This window comes from Schistocerca piceifrons, chromosome 8 (assembly GCF_021461385.2).
Source record: "Schistocerca piceifrons isolate TAMUIC-IGC-003096 chromosome 8, iqSchPice1.1, whole genome shotgun sequence".
NCBI lineage: Eukaryota > Metazoa > Arthropoda > Insecta > Orthoptera > Acrididae > Schistocerca > Schistocerca piceifrons.
The window spans coordinates 111,012,972-111,033,944 of record NC_060145.1 but is presented as its reverse complement, the minus strand read 5'-3'; the positions used below and the strand labels follow the sequence as shown (position 1 = coordinate 111,033,944).

The 20,973-nt window shown below is 43.7% G+C and overlaps 1 protein-coding gene across 1 annotated transcript in view; it reads left to right on the top strand.

The window, feature by feature from the left end:
• Positions 1 to 20,973, top strand: part of LOC124712108 (galactose mutarotase-like) — a 170,350-nt gene that overhangs the window by 85,294 nt on the left and 64,083 nt on the right. Inside the window, exons 5-6 of the mRNA XM_047242406.1 lie at positions 9,142 to 9,357; positions 12,750 to 12,837. Coding sequence (XP_047098362.1) covers positions 9,142 to 9,357; positions 12,750 to 12,837 — 304 coding nt within the window. The remainder of the gene's footprint in view (positions 1 to 9,141; positions 9,358 to 12,749; positions 12,838 to 20,973) is intronic.

Below are 20,973 nucleotides of genomic sequence, written 5' to 3'. Positions count from 1 at the left end.
CATACTCGTGGGCCCTAAACCCTATACAGCATGTCTGGCATGTTCTTGACAGACGTGTTTCTCAACGAACACGCCCTCCTCGAAACTGTAGCGTCGGTGAGAGAGGAGTGGGACAATATCCTACAAGGACAGGATTGGTAGCCAGCAAGAATATCAGATGCAAAATGTGCCTTAGTACCTAAGAGGGCATCTTCGCTACTAGATACCGAAACCGACCTTTAAGTTGGGAGTCTGACCTGTGCCAAACATGTCCAGCAATGTCTCTGTTCCTTAGCAATCGTCAAGCAATGTAGTACAGAAGGTACCTGAAAGATCTACGCAATGAAACGAACAGAGATAACACTTTTATTGAAAGACAATAATTACACTGACGTTACCGCGATTCATGATAGTCCCCTGGATATTACCAAAAGCGAGACTGGTTCTTAATAGGGTGGGTAATAACCACTGACGGCAGAGCATGCTCCGCAACGTGCTGCTATCCGGGCCACAAAGTTGGTAACAAGTTCTTGTGGAAAATGTTCCATTCCCCCAACCAGAGCCATTTATAACTGTGGAAAGGTCGTTAGTGCATGTGGTCGTGCTGCAGTACGTGTCCCCCACGCATCCCACATGTGCTTCATCTACTTACATACTCCGCAATCCACCATACGGTGCGTGGTGGAGGGTACCTCGTACCACAATTAGCATCTTCTCTCCCTGTTCCACTCCCAAAGAGTACGAGGGAAAAATGACTGCCTATATGCCTCTGTACGAGCCCTAATCTCTCTTCTTATCTTATCTTTGTGGTCTTTCCGCGAAACGTAAGTTGGCGGCAGTAAAATTGTACTGCAGTCAGCCACAAATGCTGGTTCTCTAAATTTCCTCAGTAGCGATTCACGAAAAGAACGCCTCCTTTCCTCTAGACACTCCCACCCGAGTTCCTGAAGCATTTCCGTAACACTCGCGTGATGATCAAACCTACCAGTAACAAATCTAGCAGCCCGCCTCTGAATTGCTTCTATGTCCGACCTGATAGGGATCCCAAACGCTCGAGCAGTACTCAAGAATAGGTCGCACCAGCGTTCTATAAGCGGTCTCCTTTACAGATGAACCACATCTTCCCAAAATTCTACCAATGAACCAAAGACGACCATCCGCCTTCCCCACAACTGCCATTACATGCTTGTCCCACTTCATATCGTTCTGCAATGTTACGCTCAAATATTTAATCGACGTGACTGTGTCAAGCGCTACACTACTAATGGAGTATTCAAACATTACAGGGTTCTTTTTCCTATTCATCTGAATTAATTTACATTTATCTATATTTATAGTTAGCTGCCATTCTTTACACCAATCACAAATCCTGTCCAAGTCATCTTGTATCCTCCTAGAGTCACTCAACGACGACACCTTCCCGTACACCACAGCATCATCAGCAAACAGCCGCACATTGCTATCCACCCTATCCAAAAGGTCATTTATGTAGATAGGAAACAACAACGGACCTACCACACTTCCCTGGGGCACTCCAGATGATACCCTCACTTCCGATGAACATTCACCATCGAGGACAACGTACTGGGTGCTAGATGGGATTTAAGTCGACTAAACTGGCAGGTCAGTCCATATACCGAAAATTCTCTCGTTCCAAAAACTCCTCCAACTGCGTTGTTCGATGCGGTCGTGAATTGTCGTGCGTAAAAATGAAGTCAGAACCTAAAGAACCCACATAGGGAAGGAGTTACAATAACTTTGGCTGCTGAATGCACCGTGTTCAAAGATTGGAAGGTCAATACGCGCGTGGGACATTATACATCACAACACCATAACACCCAGACCGCCAAAACGACCATGTTCAACAATGTTCCCGGGTGAATTATGTGTTCCCATCTCTTGCCACATGAGGGTACTTCCAGCACCGTCGAACATGGCTATTTTAGTGTGTGTGTGTGTGTGTGTGTGTGTGTGTGTGTGTGCGCGCGCGCGCGCGCGCGATGTTTGCGGATCTTATGGGCGCCCAACGGCGAGGTTATCAGCGCCCTAACAATTATTAAAATAAACGAATGTGGATAAGAACGAAAACTGTCGTACACGCATGCACACGAAATGACCACACAATTACTCTGTCGCACAGGTACTCTGACATGCGCTAAAACCAATGAGGAGGCAAGATGGCTAATCAAGAATTTAAAACAGAGGGAAAACAAAACACAGAAGAGCTAAAAGAACAGCACAGGGAAATGTGACTGGCTGACCACTTACAAAAAACTTGGGTGAGCCAGCCATCCTGTTGACACATTTAAAACATCTCCCCAAAATCTTGTTAAAAACGTGGGACAATTCACAAGACTTTAAAACGCGAGCCACATTCGTTTAATCGTTGCACAAAATAGACTGTAGATCCGCCGGCAAATCCGCTGCAGTCCGCTGGTCAGCAAATAAAATGCAGTCCAATAAAATGTGGTGCACCGTGATCCGCAAGCCACAAACACCACACATCTGAGGGTCCTCTCGCCGGAGTAGAAAGCCATGCGTCATAGGGCTGTGGCCGATGCGAAGACGAGTAAGGAGGATCTCGCCCCGTGGACGTGTCTGGAAGGAAGTACCCCTCGGCCGAGTTGTGGGCTTGACGGCACGGAGCTTGTCGTCGGTCACTTCTAGTCACCCATGTTCCCAGCGACACAGGACTTTATACCGCAACAGCGAGGTGAGAGCACGCAGGGGGATAGCACACTGAAAGACCTGACGGTCACGACACGCCTCCTTGGCTGCTCGATCAGCCCTTTCATTCCCCGGAATTCCCGCGTGCCCTGGTACCCAGCAGAAAGACACCTCCTTCCCCAGTCGCTGTAGTTGGAGAAGAGCGTCCTTGGCTATTTTAGTGGTCCGGTGTTATGGTGAAGAGGCCATAGTGGTGCAGAGTATATTGAGTGCGAAAGCAAGAGTGGGATGCGTTGGGAAGTACTGTGACACATCCACAGACACCAACGGCCATGCAGCGGTTGTCAATAGCACTGTTGGGGGAACGGAACGCCTTACCACAAGAAGTGCTTACGAATCTTGTGGAGGACATGGGAGCACGTGCACAGGATGCATTGCCATGTCACGTGCATTCTGTAATAAGAACCATGTTCCACCGCTTGTATTGCCTAGAATACCATCATGAACAGCGGTGACTTCACTGGAATTATTGTCTTTGAATAAAAGTGTCATTTCTGTTTGCCTCATTTCGTATTTCTTCCTGTTATCTTCTCTATTGTTCTTGAGGCGTGGCGCCTTTATATCGCTCCTGTCTATAGCCTGTGTATCGGGAGAATAACTCATGCGTGCACAGTGACAGATGATCTGAACCGTGTTCAGTAGAGTACGTAGTTCTAATTTTCATCCACCAGAGTATAGTAGCGGACAGAGATATTCAAGAAAACAGGTCAAGAGAATGTTTTCGTGAATTGCTCATTTTGTTTCTTGGAGGTTTTTGTGTTTATTTATGTTTGTATAGTTTTGTATATGATTTTAGTAGTGTGAATGATGCGTGAATGTGGTCTAAAGTAAATATGTAGATCACTGTTATACTGACAAACGCTGTATGAACTAGCGTTAGAAATTATTAAGACAGTGCGAATGCAGGCAACGGGGAATTTTGTATCATAATATGTTAAGTAAGTTTATGGTAGAAGGAAAGCTAATTCGAGTGCAAATGAATATAGTTAATAACGTAAAGTATAAATAAAATATCAGAATGTTAAATATTTATTTCGGGAAAAAGTACATTTCGAAAGTGTGTTATTTGTTGATTGGTTAGTCATGAAAAGCGCGGACTGACGCGAGAGAATAATATTTTTCCATTGGCCTTAAAGAAAACTAACCAACCAAAACGGAGTATTCTCCGCGCGTCTTTTCTCTTGGAGACATAGAATGTTTACAGCACTAAGTAGTCGGAGCCCAGCCTTTCAATGGTACGGTCGTGTGTAGTATGAGCTCCGAAGGAAGTTATAATTTCCCGGTTTTAGTTGTGCTACATGTTCCAAAAGCATTTCAAAGTGGAGGTATTTTTATTCCTGTGTGTTTTTTAAGTAATTTTGTGTATGACAAAAGACAGTAGTTCGGCGTGGCATATTAAGCAGATCGGTGACTAAAAACATGAGTGCATTAGACACCGATAAACTTAATAGTACGGCGAGCATTTTCATTTAAGAACAATCCGTGCTTAGTAACTGTGCAGATTTCGGTAAATGCGTTACCATAAACTTGCTAACGTGACTGAAAGGGTTTGTGCATGACTATGTTAAGATTAGCACGGGCTTGGCAGTGAACGAGTACATTATCAAGTTTCAGAATATACCGAAATTTTGCCAGTATTTCCACCTTTCATTCAAAATTAAGACATTTTCCGATTCTTGGAATAGTTACGTTGTATGCAGCCTGATGCGAGTTGCAGTACGGTAGGTTTCTGCTCGGCTTTCCTACCGGCGATCTGCTGCAACGAGTTCACGGGTAAGTGCAGGACAAACAGAACGGCGCCGCCGTATACTGTTCTTTACTGTAGCAGTTATTTCTATGCATGGTCCAAATTTCATTGAGCTATGGTACTTGGCGGTGACACATCAAGCGAAAGTGACTGTCGTCTGTAAATTTTGCACAGCAGTGTATATTGGAAATATCTAGCATTGCAATCACAACGTGTACTATGTTCTCGTAAGTTCTAAACAAAATCACGACTTTTCTCACATTATTCCTTAATCTACCGACAAGCAGAGCTAACAGTTGCTTGTCATTGTAGACCCTGACTATAAATTTTCTCAGTAGTTTTTATTATAATTACAGCCAACATTAAAAGGTGAAGTCGTCATATTATTAACTTAAGAAGTTTAAACCTGTTGATAGAACAAATTTTCTCGACATACTTCGTAGTTCTGTGCCATACAGTAAAACGTCCCTATACAAAGTTGGGAAAGGCTGACTGTTTTACATCATTTATGTGGCTATACTATCCACAGCTGCTTTAGAAGTATGAAAGGTGTTTAAAATGAGTCTGTCAAAATACAAAGTACGTATTTACAACACCATACGCATTCCGTTTTCATTGGTATGAAACATCGTTCATGTGCCGGCAGTCCCAACAGGTGGGCCCTCAGTTTAGGGATTGGCAGTGATCATAATGTCTTGGCTGTCTGTATATCACGCAAAAGCCTACTTACAGAGCTTCAAGAACCGGTGTTAGGCGAGAAACATGCTGTGGCCCGTTGCGCATCGCGTCTTTACGGATCGCGAAGGTGAGATTAGACAAATAGCAGCATTCTTCCCGCGTTCCATTCGTTACAGGAACGGGAAAAAACCCTAATACGTGGTACAGTGGGAAGTACCCTTTGCAGGCTATGGATGCAGGTGTAAATAATTACCATTTCCAGGAGCAGTCTTATATACTAGCTTTAATTCCAAGGCTGTAATGCAGTATCTATGTTGTAATCACAAACCCAACTTTTAGAATAACGCATTACTCGATCCAGTTACACGGTCCAGTCACATTAGTGTGGCCACAGCCTATGTTCGACATCAACGTGCAATAACCACTCACAGGAGGCAGGTGTCAGCACGAGCAATGGAGAGTATATAAAGCGTGTCGTGGGATGCGTAAAACAGTGCCGTAATTGTCGTAATGCGGAAACGGAGCGACTTATCTGACGTCTAAAACGGTATGAGCATTGGCTTTTGGGCCAAAGGGTGGAAGCATTTCCGGAACAGCTAAGTTTGTGAACTGTTCAAATGGCTCTAAGCACTATGGGACTTAACATCGGAGGTCATCAGTTCCCTAGACTTAGAACTACTTAAATCTAACTAACCTAAGGACACCACACACATCCATGCCGGGGCAGGATTCGAACCTGCGACCGTAGCGGTCACGCGGTTCCGGACTGAAGCACTTAGAACCGCACGGCCACACCGGCCGGCCGCGGCCAGTTCATCTCAAACATAATGAATTTAACAGCAAAAAATTAACATTTAAATCGTTTTGTTTATCTAGCCTTCTTGCTACGAAACTACCGAGCTTGTAAGGGTTAAGTCTGAATCGAATAGTAAATGTGATTAGTTTTGGTATAACGTTTCCAAAACGTCTTTTTTCTTTTATTATCTTCACGGGAGAGTTTAAGTTAATAATGTTAACGAAGTAGCCGAATAAGTCAGTGGCGTAAGAGAGAAATAAAGGATACCGAAAATCTTGCACGGTGCGCATGCGCTTTAGCCTAAGCTTTTGCGGGCTTGCTGTATCATATTCATTTCGGCTTCCCCTGTGGTATTTTGTAAACAGTTATCGTTTACACTCTGCAGAGCAAGGTTGTAAAGACTCGCTAGTACCGCGGGCCCCAAATCCCTTCCTGGGACTATGTAGGGGCCACAAGTTAAAAATTTTGGATCCATATGCCATAATGCCAGCTAGACCCGGCTCAAAAGAACTAAGCACTACAAGGGCCGCTCTCTCCGTTTCAGGAGGTGATGGAAGATTAGTAAAAACCGAAAAAATTACAAGAACAAACGGTGAGGGATGGGCCGCCATTAGATCAGTGGCTGTCTTCGAGCCGCAGTCTGTACATCCCTGCTGAAGAATAAGGCATGGAAATCACCAGAATAAATAGTGACAACAAATATCCCCTCCCACTGCCAGAGCACCATCATAACAAGAAACTGGCCCAACACACTTATATAACAATTCGTCACTATATTTGAACAAGGTCATTAAATAGCTGACACACACGCGCGCACGCGCGCGCATGCACTCGTAAAACATAGACCATAGACAACACACAAATTTAAGCTACAATGACAATACTACACATAACTCAGTCATAATAAAAAGTGTGTGTTCTGACAAGTGTTTATAGCGCTTCAGCCCGGAGCTGAACATCAGCAGAAGAGCAAGGACACAAAGCGTAGCACCGATGTTGTGGTTGTTTTCAATCCGAAGACTGTTTTGATGCATCTCTGCAAGCTACTCTGTCCTGTGCAAGCCTCTTCTTCTCTAAATAATTGCTGCACCCTACATGCATATGAATTTGCTTATTGTCTTCTACAATATTTACTCCCCACGACCTCCAATACCGAATCGGGGATTGCTTCCTAACGCAGGATATGTCCTAGCAACCAATCGCTTCTTAGAGTCAAGTTGTGTCATTAATTTTCCTCCAATTCGAATCAGTTCCTCCAGAGCAATTTCTCGATCTACCCATCTAATTTTCAGCATTATTCTCTGCTTGTGTAGGCAACATATCGTATGAGTTTCAGTTCCGCACAAGGCTATACTCCAGACAAATAAAAAAAATGGTTCAAATGGCTCTGAGCACTGTGGGACTTATCTTCTGAGGTCATCAGTCCCCTAGAACTTAGAACTACTTAAACCTAACTAACCTAAGGACATCACACACATCCATGCCCGAGGCAGGATTCGAACCTGCGACCGTAGCGGTCGCGCGGCCAGACAAAAATACCTTTAGATATATTCTTCTATCATTGACATTTATATTAGATTTTAAATTCCTCTTTTCTTAGAAATAATTTTCGTACTGTATCCAATACTCATTTTATATCTTCTCTATATGGACCATCAGGTATTTTGGTGCCCAGTCTGGAAATCTCATCTACTCCTCTTAGAGTCTCATTTCCTAATCTAATTTCTTCAGCATCACTTGATTTAATTTGACTACATTCCATTATCCTCATTTTAATTTGGTAGATGTTCGTCTTATAATAATATTATAATAAAACATATATTGAACAAAAAGTGACACGATTAGAACTGATAACTTATAATGACAGAACATGTAAGTTGAAAAAAATGCATGTAAGTGAAAATCTGTGTCTTTCAGGTTACTCGAGGAAATGCATATATTGAACAAGAAGTGACACGATTAGGACTGTTAATAACTTATAATGACAGAACATGTAAGTTGAAAAAAATGCATGGAAGTGAAAACCTGTCTCTTTCAGGTTACTCAAGGAAATGTATATGGCAAAACGTAAACTGCATTTATTCAGTTGTTAATATTTCCACTACTTTTCTTCAATTGCTTCTTCTGTTATGCAATATCGTGTAGATAATTTACAGTAGACAGATTTTCCCTTATTTATATGGTAAAGCATAACTGCACTTATTTTGTTGCTTACGGACACTACCTCAAAATCATTCATATACAGCATTCGAAATTTGTTCCTACCTTTGCCAGTGATGCTTTACAAATAAGCTCGAAGGCGAAAAATCGAAGCACCACGAAGGAATTATCACAATGGGACGGAATCGGGAGATCTGATACACTTGTACAAACAACTGATTACAATTTCAGAAAAATTGAATGATTTATTCACGAGAAAAACTTCACAAACTGAGCAAGTCAACAAGTCAATAACAGGTTGGTCCACCTCTGGCTCTTCTGCAAGCAGTTGTTCGTCTGTGTATTGATTGACGGGTTTGTTGGATGTCCTCCCGAGGCATATCGGTCCAAAGTCTGTCCAGTTGGCGGGTTCGATCGTCAAAGTCCCAATATTGTTCGAGGATCCTGCCCATAATAATCCGACTGGGGAGAGATCCGGCAACCTTGCTGGCCAAGGTAGAGTTTTGCAAGCACGAAGACAAGCAAGAGAAACTCTCGCCGTGTGTGAGTGGACGTTATCTTGCTGAAATGTAAGCCCAGAACGGCTTATCATGAAGGGTAACAAAACGGGGGGCAGAATATCGTCGTCGTACCGTTTTGTTGTAAGAGTGCCGTCGATGACAACCAAAGAGGTCCTGCTATGAAAAGAAATGGCACCCCACGTCATCACTCGTGGCTATCACGCCGCATAGAGGGTGACTGTCAGGTTGCTATCCCACCGCTATCCGGGACGTCTTCAGGCACGTCTTCACTAGTTATCGGGTCTGGATTATCATTGCATGGGGTGTAATTGTCTTCGCTGATAAGTCCAGCTTCGAGACGAGCCCAGATGACCAGCGAAGACATGTTTGAAGACTTCCGTTCGGATAATTCCTTCGTGGTGATTCATTTCTTTCTTTCTTTTTTGCCTTAGACCGTATTGTAATGGCCTTAAAATTTTTATGTTACGCTAGAGCAGAACCTATGGATGTGATAGTTCAGTATGGAGATAATCCTGAGCTTGTTATGTGCGCAGCTGCGGTGGAACTCACATGTGCCGTGTGAGGGCAGCTCGTTGGTGCTGAGCGTGGTGCACCACGACGAGCAGGAGGGCTTCCCAGGAGCAGTGTTGGTGCAGCTGCTCTTCCAGGTCACCAAGGACCACCGGCTGGTCATACACGCGCGGGCTGACTCCACCAAGCCCTCGCTCATCAATCTGCGACAGGGCATCATGTTCAACTTGGCTGGACACGTGAGCATCTCATAGCCCAATTCTGTCTTTTTCTCCTGATTGATCTTCCTTCAGTCCACCATTCGAGGGCGAGGGTGGACTGTCAGCAGTACCATATGCTGCTCTTCAGCCACAAGCATTTATTCTAATACAAACAGTTTTGTAATGATGAAATATCTATATTGTTGTTGTTGCTGTGGTTTTCATTCCGAAGATTGGTTTGTCGCAGCTTTCCGTGATACTACATCCTGTGCAAGCTTCTTCACCTCCGAGTAATTACGGCAGCCTTGCTTGCTACATTCATCTGTTGGTTTCCTTTTACAATTTTGAGCCCCTACACTTCCCACCAGTATTAAACTGATGATTCCTTGATGTCTCAGAATATATACTATCTACCCGTCCCTTAGTTTAGTCAAATTGTGTCACAAATTTCTTTTCTCCTCGGTTCTATACTGTAACTTCTCATTAATTACACGCCCTACCCATCTCATCTTCAGCATTCCTGTGTAGCACCACATTTCAAAAGCTACTACTCTCCTCTTCTCTAAACTATTTATAGTCCATATCTCACGCCATACATGGCTACATACCATACAAATACACTACTGGCCATTAAAATTGCTACACCATGAGTATGATGTGCTACAGACGCGAAATTTAACCGACAGGAAGAAGATGGCTGCGGTTACCCTTGACGCTGCATCACAGACAGGAGCGCCTGCGATGGTGTACTCAACGACGAACCTGGGTGCACAAATGACAAAGCGTCATTTTTTCGAATGAGTCCAGGTTCTGTTTTCAGCATCATGATGGTCGCATCCGTGTTTGGTGATATCGCGGTGAACACACATTGGAAGCGTGTATTCGTCATCGCCATACTGAGCTATCACCCGGCGTGATGCTATGGGGTGCAATTGGTTACACGTCTCGGTCACCTCTTGTTCGCATTGGCGGCACTTTGAACAGTGGACGTTACATTTCAGATGTGTTACGACCCGTGGCTCTACCCTTCATTCGATCCCTGCGAAACCCTACATTTCAGTAGGCTAATGCAAGACCGCATGTTGCAGGTCCTGTACGGGCCTTTCTGGATACAGAAAATGTTCGACTGCTGCCCTGGCCAGCACATTCTCGAGATCTCTCACCAATGAAAAACGTCTGTTCAATGGTGGCGGAGCAACTGGCTCGTCACAATACGCCAGTCACTACTCTTGATGAACTGCGGTATCGTGTTGAAGCTGCATGGGCAGCTGTACCTGTACACACCATCCAAGCTCTGTTGGACTCAATGCCCAGGCGTATCAAGGCCGCTATTACGGCCAGAGGTGGTTGTTCTGGGTACTGATTTCTCAGGATCTATGCACCCAAATTGCGTGAAAATGTAATCACACGTCAGTTCTAGTATAATATATTTGTGCAATGAATACACGTTTATCATCTGAATTTCTTCTTGGTATAGCAATTTTAATGGCCAGTAGTGTACTTTCAGAAATGACTTTCTGACACTTAAATCTATACTTGATGTTAACTAATTTCTCTTCTTCTAAATCGCTTTTCTTTCCATTGCCAGTCAACTTTTTTACTCTCTGCACTTCAGCCATCATCTGTTATTTTGCTGCCGAAATAACAAAACTCGTCTATTACTTTAAGTATCTCGTTTCCTAACCTAATTCTCTCAACATCGCCTGATTTTATTCGATTGCATTCCATTAGCCTTGTTTTGCTCTTGTTGATGTTCACTTTATTTCCTCCTTTCAAGACATTGACAGTTCCGTTCAACTGCTCTACATAGTCCTTTACTGTCCCTGACAGAATTACAATGTCATCGGCAAAGCTTAAAGTTTTTATTTCTTCTCCCTGAACTTTAATTTCTTCTCAAAATTTTTCTTTGGTTTCCTTGACTGCTTGCTCAATGCACAGATTGAATAACGTTTTGCCATAGGCTACAATCTTGTCTCACTCCCTTCGCAGCTACTGCTTTCCTTTGACACCTGTCCACTCTTATAACTGCCATTTGGTTTCTGCACAAGTTGTAAATAACCTTACGCTTCCTGTATTTCACCCCTGATACATTCAGAATTTCAAAGAGTGTATTACATTGTCAAAATATTTCCCCTATGTCCACAAATGCTATAAACGTACGTTTGCCTTTTCTTAACCAATATTCTAAGACGACAAGCAGAATAGCAGACAGAGTACAGTAGCAGCCATAAAAAATAATACATAGGTTTTGTTTTACTTTCAGCTTTTTCATAAATTTTGTACAATTCGTAATTTATTTATGAACTATTTAATTAATTTGTTGCGTGCAATATTTTTTTTCCTCTATAGGTCACATTAGTAATAACATTCAATAACGCTTTAAGTCTGTATAGAAAAAATTTACAATAATGGTGGGGGAGGGGGGAGGGAACTGTGAGAGTTCTGCCAGGGGGCGCCGGGTCACCTCGGCATGGTTCTGGTGTTATCTCAGTGCACGAACAAGCAAAATAGATATCTGGGACTTCCAGCAGATACATGAGAGTTTGCCGAAAGTGCCTTGTATCCGTCAGACGTTACTTTCATTGTGGACAAATGCATTCTGTTTTCATTTCCTGCTATCTTTGTTTCGTGATACAGGTTATGCAACTTGTCAGATGCAACTTGCAATTCAAAAGTGAAGAATGAAAGAGTAGAAAAATGGTTCAAATGGCTCTGTGCACTATGGGACTTAACATCTGTGGTCATCAGTCCCCTAGAACTTAGAATTACTTAATCCTAACTAACCTAAAAACATCACACACATCCATACCCGAGGCAGGATTCGAACCTACGACCGTAGCGGTCACGCGGTTCCTGACTGAAGCGCCTAGAACCGCACGGCCACTCCGGCCGACGAAAGAGTAGAATTTAATCTGGTAGTTACCTGTGAACATTTTGTCATGCTGCCTCTGTACGCTTTTTATTATAAGTACGAAATTTAAATTTAACATCTTCATACTGCTCAGCAACAGATAAGTATGAGTTTAGCCATTAAGGGGAAGCGTAAAGCAGCGCAGCTTATGAAGTGCGTAAGAGACAATTTTTAAATGTGGACACATGATTTATAAGTAGAAATTAAACGTGTATAATTAAGTAAACTGTCACTCATTAGCGACGTATAGACTGTACAAGGCGGTACCAGCGCCTATTTGTTGTTCAGAAACTCTTTTGCTCTTTCTGTTGGCGTAGGCATACGAACAAATGATCAAAAAGTCATGGAAAGCGTTTGCATCTGATAATGAATACTGGTTACATGAAACTCGTTGCTTATTTTGCAAAAAGACAAATTAATAAATAAAGACAGTAGTATGACGATTTGAAGTTATAAGAGTATTGCTGCGCCTTGTGCAATACTATACGATTTTAACCGAAGTGTGGCCTCTATTGTGTAGGATGCTGGTCAACCCGACTTCATGGATCACATACTCACCCTCAACGCCGATGAATACGTAGTGCAGACAAGACGTGGCACTCCAACAGGTACGACATTCAGCTCTTTTTGCAATATTAAGTGATTATGATGATAGCCCAAACGGTGTCAATGTATTATTGTTTTCAATTACTATGCACAAGAGCGCAGATGGCTAGGGACAGCGGATGGCAGGAGACCCCCCCCCCTCCAGAAAAAAAAGATGTTATGAAACCAAGTCTGCAAGCTGAACATGTGATATGGCCCTGGATTCTGAAGCTCCAGATTAACCTTCAGTTAACGACGCTTTTTCTCGTATTATCGGTCAGTGTCTAAATCTGCTAAATGTGAATACAGATAGTACTCGCGTCTGGCCAAACGTTATCTGCCTGACAGTTGAATAATATTTACGAAACTGTTCTCTCTCAGTTATGTACTTTGCAAGTGGTAATCATCCATTACAAAATGGCAGCATTAGTATGTTGATAATTGAGAAACACAGGTTTTTAGCAGTTTTTAATTTTGTTTTGTAAAATATTGGGGTTCGTCTCCACACTCCTCCACCTTCCACAAAATTCCCCTGCCCTCTCCCCGAGCTTAGGTCCGGGTCACGCTCACGGACGGGCTACTTACTTGCGAGCCATCATAATAGGAATGATCAATAACCAAATTATAGCCCGATCATTGTAAGCTAGCAGTGTGAGACTATCATAAGCGAAAAAATCCGTGTTTGTACGGATCCTTAACTTTCTATAAGACTAAAAACACGATAATCCAAAAAAGTTTACTTTATTTTTTATACCAAAAGTACAATGTGGTCTGAAAAACCCCCTTCAGAAACAGGATTTCGTGTACTTGATTTCAGTAAAACTATTTTATGTAAGGCAGCAGCAGATGACACGATAGCGCACACTATGGACGCTGGTAGTATCCGCTAGATACACTTGTAAAAGCCGAGAACTGTACAGGAAGATAAGTGGAAGAAATATATCCCGAACTGCGAATACTATTAGACTTCAGCTGCGCAATTTAGTAGTGACAAATAAAAACTTGTGCCAGGCTGGGACTCAAATCCGTATTTCCCGCGTTACACGAGCGGTCGCCTCAACTACCTTTTTTCAACTGGTAGAAAACCATATTCTACATACATGTTCACATGCCATTTCAAGGGAAGAACATGTTTCAAATGCGTTTACTTAAACTAGAGACAGAGTGTTTGCTCATCTGCAAGAAATTTCATTTCCTTCTTCAGAGAATTGCATCAGTATTAAAACAGGAACAAAAGAAAATAAAAACTGCCTTTATGCTGCAGTTTACAGAATGAGATTACGAATTTTTGTAACAGTATAACAAAAATCCAGACTGACATAAAACTAAACCTGTAATGAAGTGGCATACTTTGGAAACTCAAACATTAAAACTTGAAAAACGCAATAAAAATATAAAAAAAGAAATACTTCTCCAACTATGCTTCAGATCTTAATGAATTTCTTTCACACATCACACTAAAAATTTAATTAAATGCTGCTATACAAATAACACTTAAGTACATTTGAATTTCAGTAACAACCACTTCGTTGCCGTGCCACAAATAATATATCTGTATTACTTGAAGTATACATAAACTTTACACTATTCTCGCATAACATAAAGAAATAAATATGCAGCGTAATAGAGAATTTGATTTCCAATCCCCCGCTGTTGTTTCATCCAGGTACGTCCTCTCATACGGCTGGTGTTGTCTGTAGTTCCACCATGCATAGACGGTCAATACCGCTGTTGTATCGTGTCCGCATTGTTACTTTGTTCCAGGAAGGGTTCTCAACAAGGGAAGTGTCCAGGCGTCTCAGAGTGAATCAAAACGATGATGCGCGGACATGGAGGAGATACAGAGAGACAGGAACTGTCGATGACATGCCTCGCTCAGGCCGCCCAAAGGCTACTACTGCAGTGGATGACCGCTACCTACGGATTATAGCTCGGAGGAACCTTGGCAGCAACGCCACCATGTTGAATAATGCTTTTCGTGCAGCCGCAGCACGTCGTGTTACAACTCAAACTGTGCGCAATAGGCTGCACGATGCGCTACTTCGCTCCCGACGTCCATGGCGAGGTCCACCTTTGCAACCACGACACCATGCAGCGCGGTACAGATGGGCACAACGAATAAGACACACTGTCAAGACACACTGTCCAACGAGTGCAGCAAGGTCGAGGTACCCCACTGTTTTGGGGTGGCATTATATGTGGCCGCCGTACGCCGCTGGTGGTCATGGAAGGCGCCGTAACGGCTGTACGCTACGTGAATGCCTTCCCCCGACCAATAGTGCAACGGTATCGGCATTATATTGGCGAGGCATTCGTCTTCATGATCGGCAATTCGCGCCCCCATCGTGCACATCTTGTGAATAACTTCCTTCAGGATAACTACATCACCCGACTAGCGTGGCCAGCATATTCTCCAGACATGAACCCTATATAACATACCTTGGATAGATTGAAAAGGGCTGTTTATGGACGACGTGGCCCACCAACCACTCTGAGGGATCTACTCCGTATCGCCTTTGAGGAGTGGGACAATCTGAGCCAACAGTGCCTTGATGAACTGGTGGATAGTATGCCACGACGAATACAGGTATGCATCAGTGCAAGAGGATGTGCTATTGGGTATTAGAAGTACCTGTGTGTACAACAATCTGGACCACCACCTCTGAAGGTCTCGCTGTATTGCGGTACAACATGCGATGAGCAGTTTTCATGAGCAGTAAAATGGGCGGAAATGATGTTGATGTTGATCTCTATTTCAGTTTTCTTTACAGGTTCCGGAACTCTCGGAACCGAGATGATGCAAAACGTTTTTTGATGTGTGTATATCGTATTCACCGACTCGTATCTTCCGTTCATTCAGCAGTGATAATTTAACTTCCTCTGCCTAGGACGTTCCAGCTATGCAGGAATCTTGAAACACAATCCATAGGAAATTAGAGTAATATTGTTGGTATTTCAGATTGCACACGATCTTCAGATGTCGTTACTGTAAAAATGTCGAAGTTCAGAGTTTGGCATTGAGGGCATAATGGCGAATCCGTCATATGAATCCTATGGAGTCTGGATCGGGTAACATTTTCACCATTAATTGTTAGCTACCGCATTGCACGTGTCTGTGTGTCTAAGGAAACATGGCGCATAGATCGCCATACAACATGCCATTTGATATGCGGATGCCTTGTCTCAAGAGGATTGCCAGGTCGTCCGGCCATTACTAGCCGATATATCTCGCGTGCTGTTGCAGATGTGGTTTCCGGCAGATATCTGAATGTAGCTGTTTTCCACAGAAAAAAAGAAAAAAACGCGTATTTGGTGAATTGACTGGAAAATTTGCTGCATCGCCACTGGAGCCACTCGACAAACTAGTGCTAGTTCCTCTGTTAAGATGTCCGCCAGACATGTATGATGTCATGTCCACAGTTTTAACATCGTGCTGATATGTAGCGCCACTGCTCGATAGGGATCTTGCGGGGGACCCAGCTCACGTCTACCGAGTCCGCCCCGACAGTTGAATGGTTAGCGTGACGGACTGCCGTCCTAAAAGGCCCGGGTTCGATTCCCGGCTGGGTCGGGGATTTTCTCCGCTCAGGGACCGTTGGTTGTCTTCATCAAATGGTTCAAATGACTCTGAGCACTATGGGACTCAACTGCTGTGGTCATCAGTCCCCTAGAACTTAGAACTACTTAAACCTAACTAACCTAAGGACATCACACACATCCACGCCCGAGGCAGGATTCGAACCTGCGACCGTAGCAGTCGCATTGTCTTCATCATCATTTCATCCCCATCCGGTGCGCAGGTCGCCCAATGAGGCGTCGAATGTAATAAGACCTGCACCAAGGCGGCCAGACATGCCCCGTAAGGGGCCTCCCAGCCAATGACGTCAATCGCTCGTTTCCATTTACCTCTGCCGAGAGGGAGGGTAACGCCGTCGTACCTTACTACAGATAGTAGACCTGCGCTCACGAAGAAACTGAACACCGTCAGCAGGCGTCGTGCTACCATCATTGGCATCGGGAGTACTTGGGCAAAGTGTAGAATTGGTGACGCTAGGGTTTAACTTCCATCTGGAATGATTGTAGCAGTGTTCTATAGTTATACCCTGCTGTGCGTCGTATGTCATTGGTAAAAACAATACCCAGGCATTTCAAGGTATCCATGAACCGTAAAGGCACTACACATTCTTCCGTTAGTCCAACACCAATATTCAACGCGATCGACTTGTCCACATTAATGCGGCTGCCAGTGGCCGTACCGTAGTTGTGGATGCAATGTAAAGCCACACCCATGTCGTTTTCATTGCGCACTATCAGCACCGGGTCATTTGCATATGCCTTGCACGGAAATGTATATCCACATAAATTCAATCCAGCCAAGCGGTGACAAAAGCCGCAGAGTAACTGCTTGGAGGCCAGATATCGTAATAGCGGACATCCTAGTCTGACCGATCTCGCTACAGTGGAAGATTTCGTCGTACGTCCATTGACGAGGCATTGCGCAGTAGCCGCATCACGATAGTAATAAATGGTAGTGGAAACCGCTTGTGCATCAAGACTTCTTCAAGAAAGGCATGGCTCACTCTATCAAAGGCTTGATCAAAATCTATCAACGCTAGTACTCCATGGGGGTTGCATGTCTTTGCTAGTGCAATCAAATAGCAATGTTCACAAAAGCACCGTCTGGATGTTGTTATCTTCGCCGAGCGACTTTTGATCGAGTGATATCACTTGTCGCAGTACTGTTCGGAGGCGTTCTGCTAAAAGCCTTCTGAATATTTTAAAGTCGCAGTTAAGGAGTGAGTGTCAGCGGTTGGTAGTCCCATATCCATGTGCCACCTGAGAGTTTGTTTACGGGGATAATTACGCCGTCCTCAAAAGCTTGTAAGTAGGCTGTTTAGGTTTTTATGTTGGTAACGCCACGTAGTGCTCTGTATGAAAATCGCTGACTGCGCTCTGTGCAGTCTGTGGCTGGTTGGACTCGTTGTTGGAATATTTGCTAGTGTAGTGCACCTTGTCAGTTTCTTTCAAAGTTTCCAAAATATCCTGTGTTGTTATTTTGTGACTTTTCCTTATTTCTGAATCCCTCTTCCCATGACGGCGTGCGAGTCTCATCTGCAATATGCAATTCTTGCATCACGTGTGTCAACAGATCTTGTACTTCCTGCATTTCTCTTTTGTACTGGTTTTTGATTTGATTCTGATTTTGTTTAAATTTCTTAATTTGTTCATACTCTTCTGTGTTTTTAATAAAAGTGACATCTTTCTATTTTTAATTAGTTATCACACAAAAGTGCGAGTATTCACAGGAAATTAAAGTTTGGTGGAAAAGGCGAAAAATCAAATCGAAAATAAAACTCTTTCGTATTTATAGACAGTGAGAACTGTTACTGATGTGTATAACTACACAGGTGTGCCAAACTTAAGGACGAAAGCAATTTTTGCTTGACGTGTTACTGCCAAGAAACATAGTTGTAACTTGGATCGTACATAGAAAGAACTACTACAGAAGGTACGAGTACACTGAAAGAAATACGCAGTGAGACGAAAGGAAATGACACTTTTATTCAAAGATAATAATTACACTGAAGTCACACCGATCTACCGGGTGATCAAAAAGTCAGTATAAATTTGAAAACTAATAAACCGCGGAATAATGTAAGTAGAGAGGTAAAAATTGACACACATGCTTGGAATGACATGGGGTTTTATTAGATAAAAAAAAAACAGCGTATTGCTAGACGCGTGAAAGATCTCTTGCGCGCGTCGTTCGGTGATGATCGTGTGCTCAGCCGCCGCTTTCGTCATGCTTGGCCTCCCAGGTCCCCAGATCTCAGTCCGTCCGATTATTGGCTTTGGGGTTACCTGAAGTCGCAAGTGTATCGTGATCGACCGACATCTCTAGGGATGCTGAAAGACAACATCCGACGCCAATGCCTCACCATAACTCCGGACATGCTTTAAAGTGCTGTTCAAAGCATTATTCCTCGACTACAGCTATTGTTGAGGAATGATGGTGGACATATTGAGCATTTCCTGTAAAGAACATCATCTATGCTTTGTCTTACTTTGTTATGTTAATTATTGCTATTCTGATCAGATGAAGCGCCATCTGTCGGACATTTTTTGATCTTTTGTATGTTTTTGGTTCTAATAAAACCCCATGTCATTCCAAGTATGTGTGTCTATTTGTACCTCTCTATCTACATTATTCAGTGATTTATTCAGTTTTCAAATTTATACTGACTTTTTGATCACCCGATATGAGAGCCACCTGGACATTAAAAACGGCTCTACATAGTTCTTAATAGGATGTGTGATCACAACGGGCAGGAATGCATGTTCTGCATCGTGCTCCTACGCTGGCACAAGTTTGGTAAGGAGTTCTTGTGGCACAGCCTTCCATTCCTCCACCAGTGCGGTTGACAAATGTTGGCTGATTGTTGATGAATGTGGACAGGCTGGATTACGTCTCCCCATCGCATCCCGCACGTGCTCGATGGGGTTTAATTCTGGGGTGCGGCCAGGACTACTCATTCGCCGAATGTCCTCACGTTCCAAGAGCTCATCCACGTACGCAGTTCGGTGCGGCCACGCCGTGTCGTCCATAAAAATGGAGTCAGGGCTGCGTCCAGCCCTGGAAAGTTAGAAATGGGGAAGGAGAACGGAGCCACAACACTGTTGATCGGTGAGTTTACCGTGTTCCAAGGTTCGGAGGTCAGTACGCCCGTAGAGCATTATACCTCGTCACACCCTAACGCATGCACCACCAAAACGATCCTGTTCGACGATGTTCGTTGGTGCATTGCTTGTTCCCACCTCTCGCTACATAAGGTTAAGCCCAGAATCGCTACTCAGACTGAATCTGCTCACATCCGAGCAGACCATGCGATCCTACTCCTTGTTGCTCTAGTCCCTTTACTTTTGAAAAAATCGCAAACGGTTCCGTCGATGGATTCCGGAAACAGCGATCGTGTGAGACCCAACTCGCTTTATTTGTTCATGAGACCCAGAAAATATTAGATAAGGCTCCCAGTGGATGCTATTTTCCTTGACTTCCGGAAGGCGTTCGATACAGTTCCGCACTGTCGCCTGATAAACAAAGTAAGAGCCTACGGAATATCAGACCAGCTGTGTGGCTGGATTGAAGAGCTTTTAGCAAACAGAACACAGCATGTTGTTATCAATGGAGAGACGTCTACAGACGTTAAAGTAACCTCTGGCATGCCACAGGGGAGTGTTATGGGACCATTGCTTTTCACAATATATATAAATGACCTAGTAGATAGTGTCGGAAGTTCCATGCGGCTTTTCGCGGATGATGCTGTAGAATACAGAGAAGTTGCAGCATTAGAAAATTGTAGCTCAACGCAGGAAGATCTGCAGCGGATAGGCACTTGGTGCAGGGAGTGGCAACTGACCCTTAACATAGACAAATGTAATGTATTGCGAATACATAGAAAGAAGGATCCTTTATTGTATGATTATATGATAGCGGAACAAACACTGGTAGCAGTTACTTCTGTAAAATTTCTGGGAGTATGCGTGCGGAACGATTTGAAGTGGAAAAATCATATAAAATTACTTGTTGGTAAGGCGGGTGCCAGGTTGAGATTCATTGGGAGAGTCCTTAGAAAATGTAGTCCATCAACAAAGGAGGTGGCTTACAAGACACTCGTTCGACCTATACTTGAGTATTGCTCATCAGTGTGGGATCCGTACCAGGTCGGGTTGACAGAGGAGATAGAGAAGATCCACAGAAGAGCGGCGCGTTTCGTCACAGGGTTATTTGGTAAGCGTGATAGTGTTACGGAGATGTTTAGCAAACTCAAGTGGCAGACTCTGCAAGAGAGGCGCTCTGCATCGCGGTGTAGTTTGCTGTCCAGGTTTTGAGAGGGTGAGTTGCTGAATGAGGTATCGAATATATTGCTTCCCCCTACTTATACCTCCCGAGGAGACCACGAATGTAAAATTAGAGAGATTCGAGCGCGCACGGAGGCTTTCCGGCAGATGTTCTTCCCGCGAACCATACGCGGCTGGAACAGGAAAGGGAGGTAATGACAGTGGCACGTAAAGTGCCGTCCGCCACACACCGTTGGGTGGCTTGCGGAGTATAAATGTAGATGTACGTATGTCAGCAGAACACAACGTACTGGTCGTCA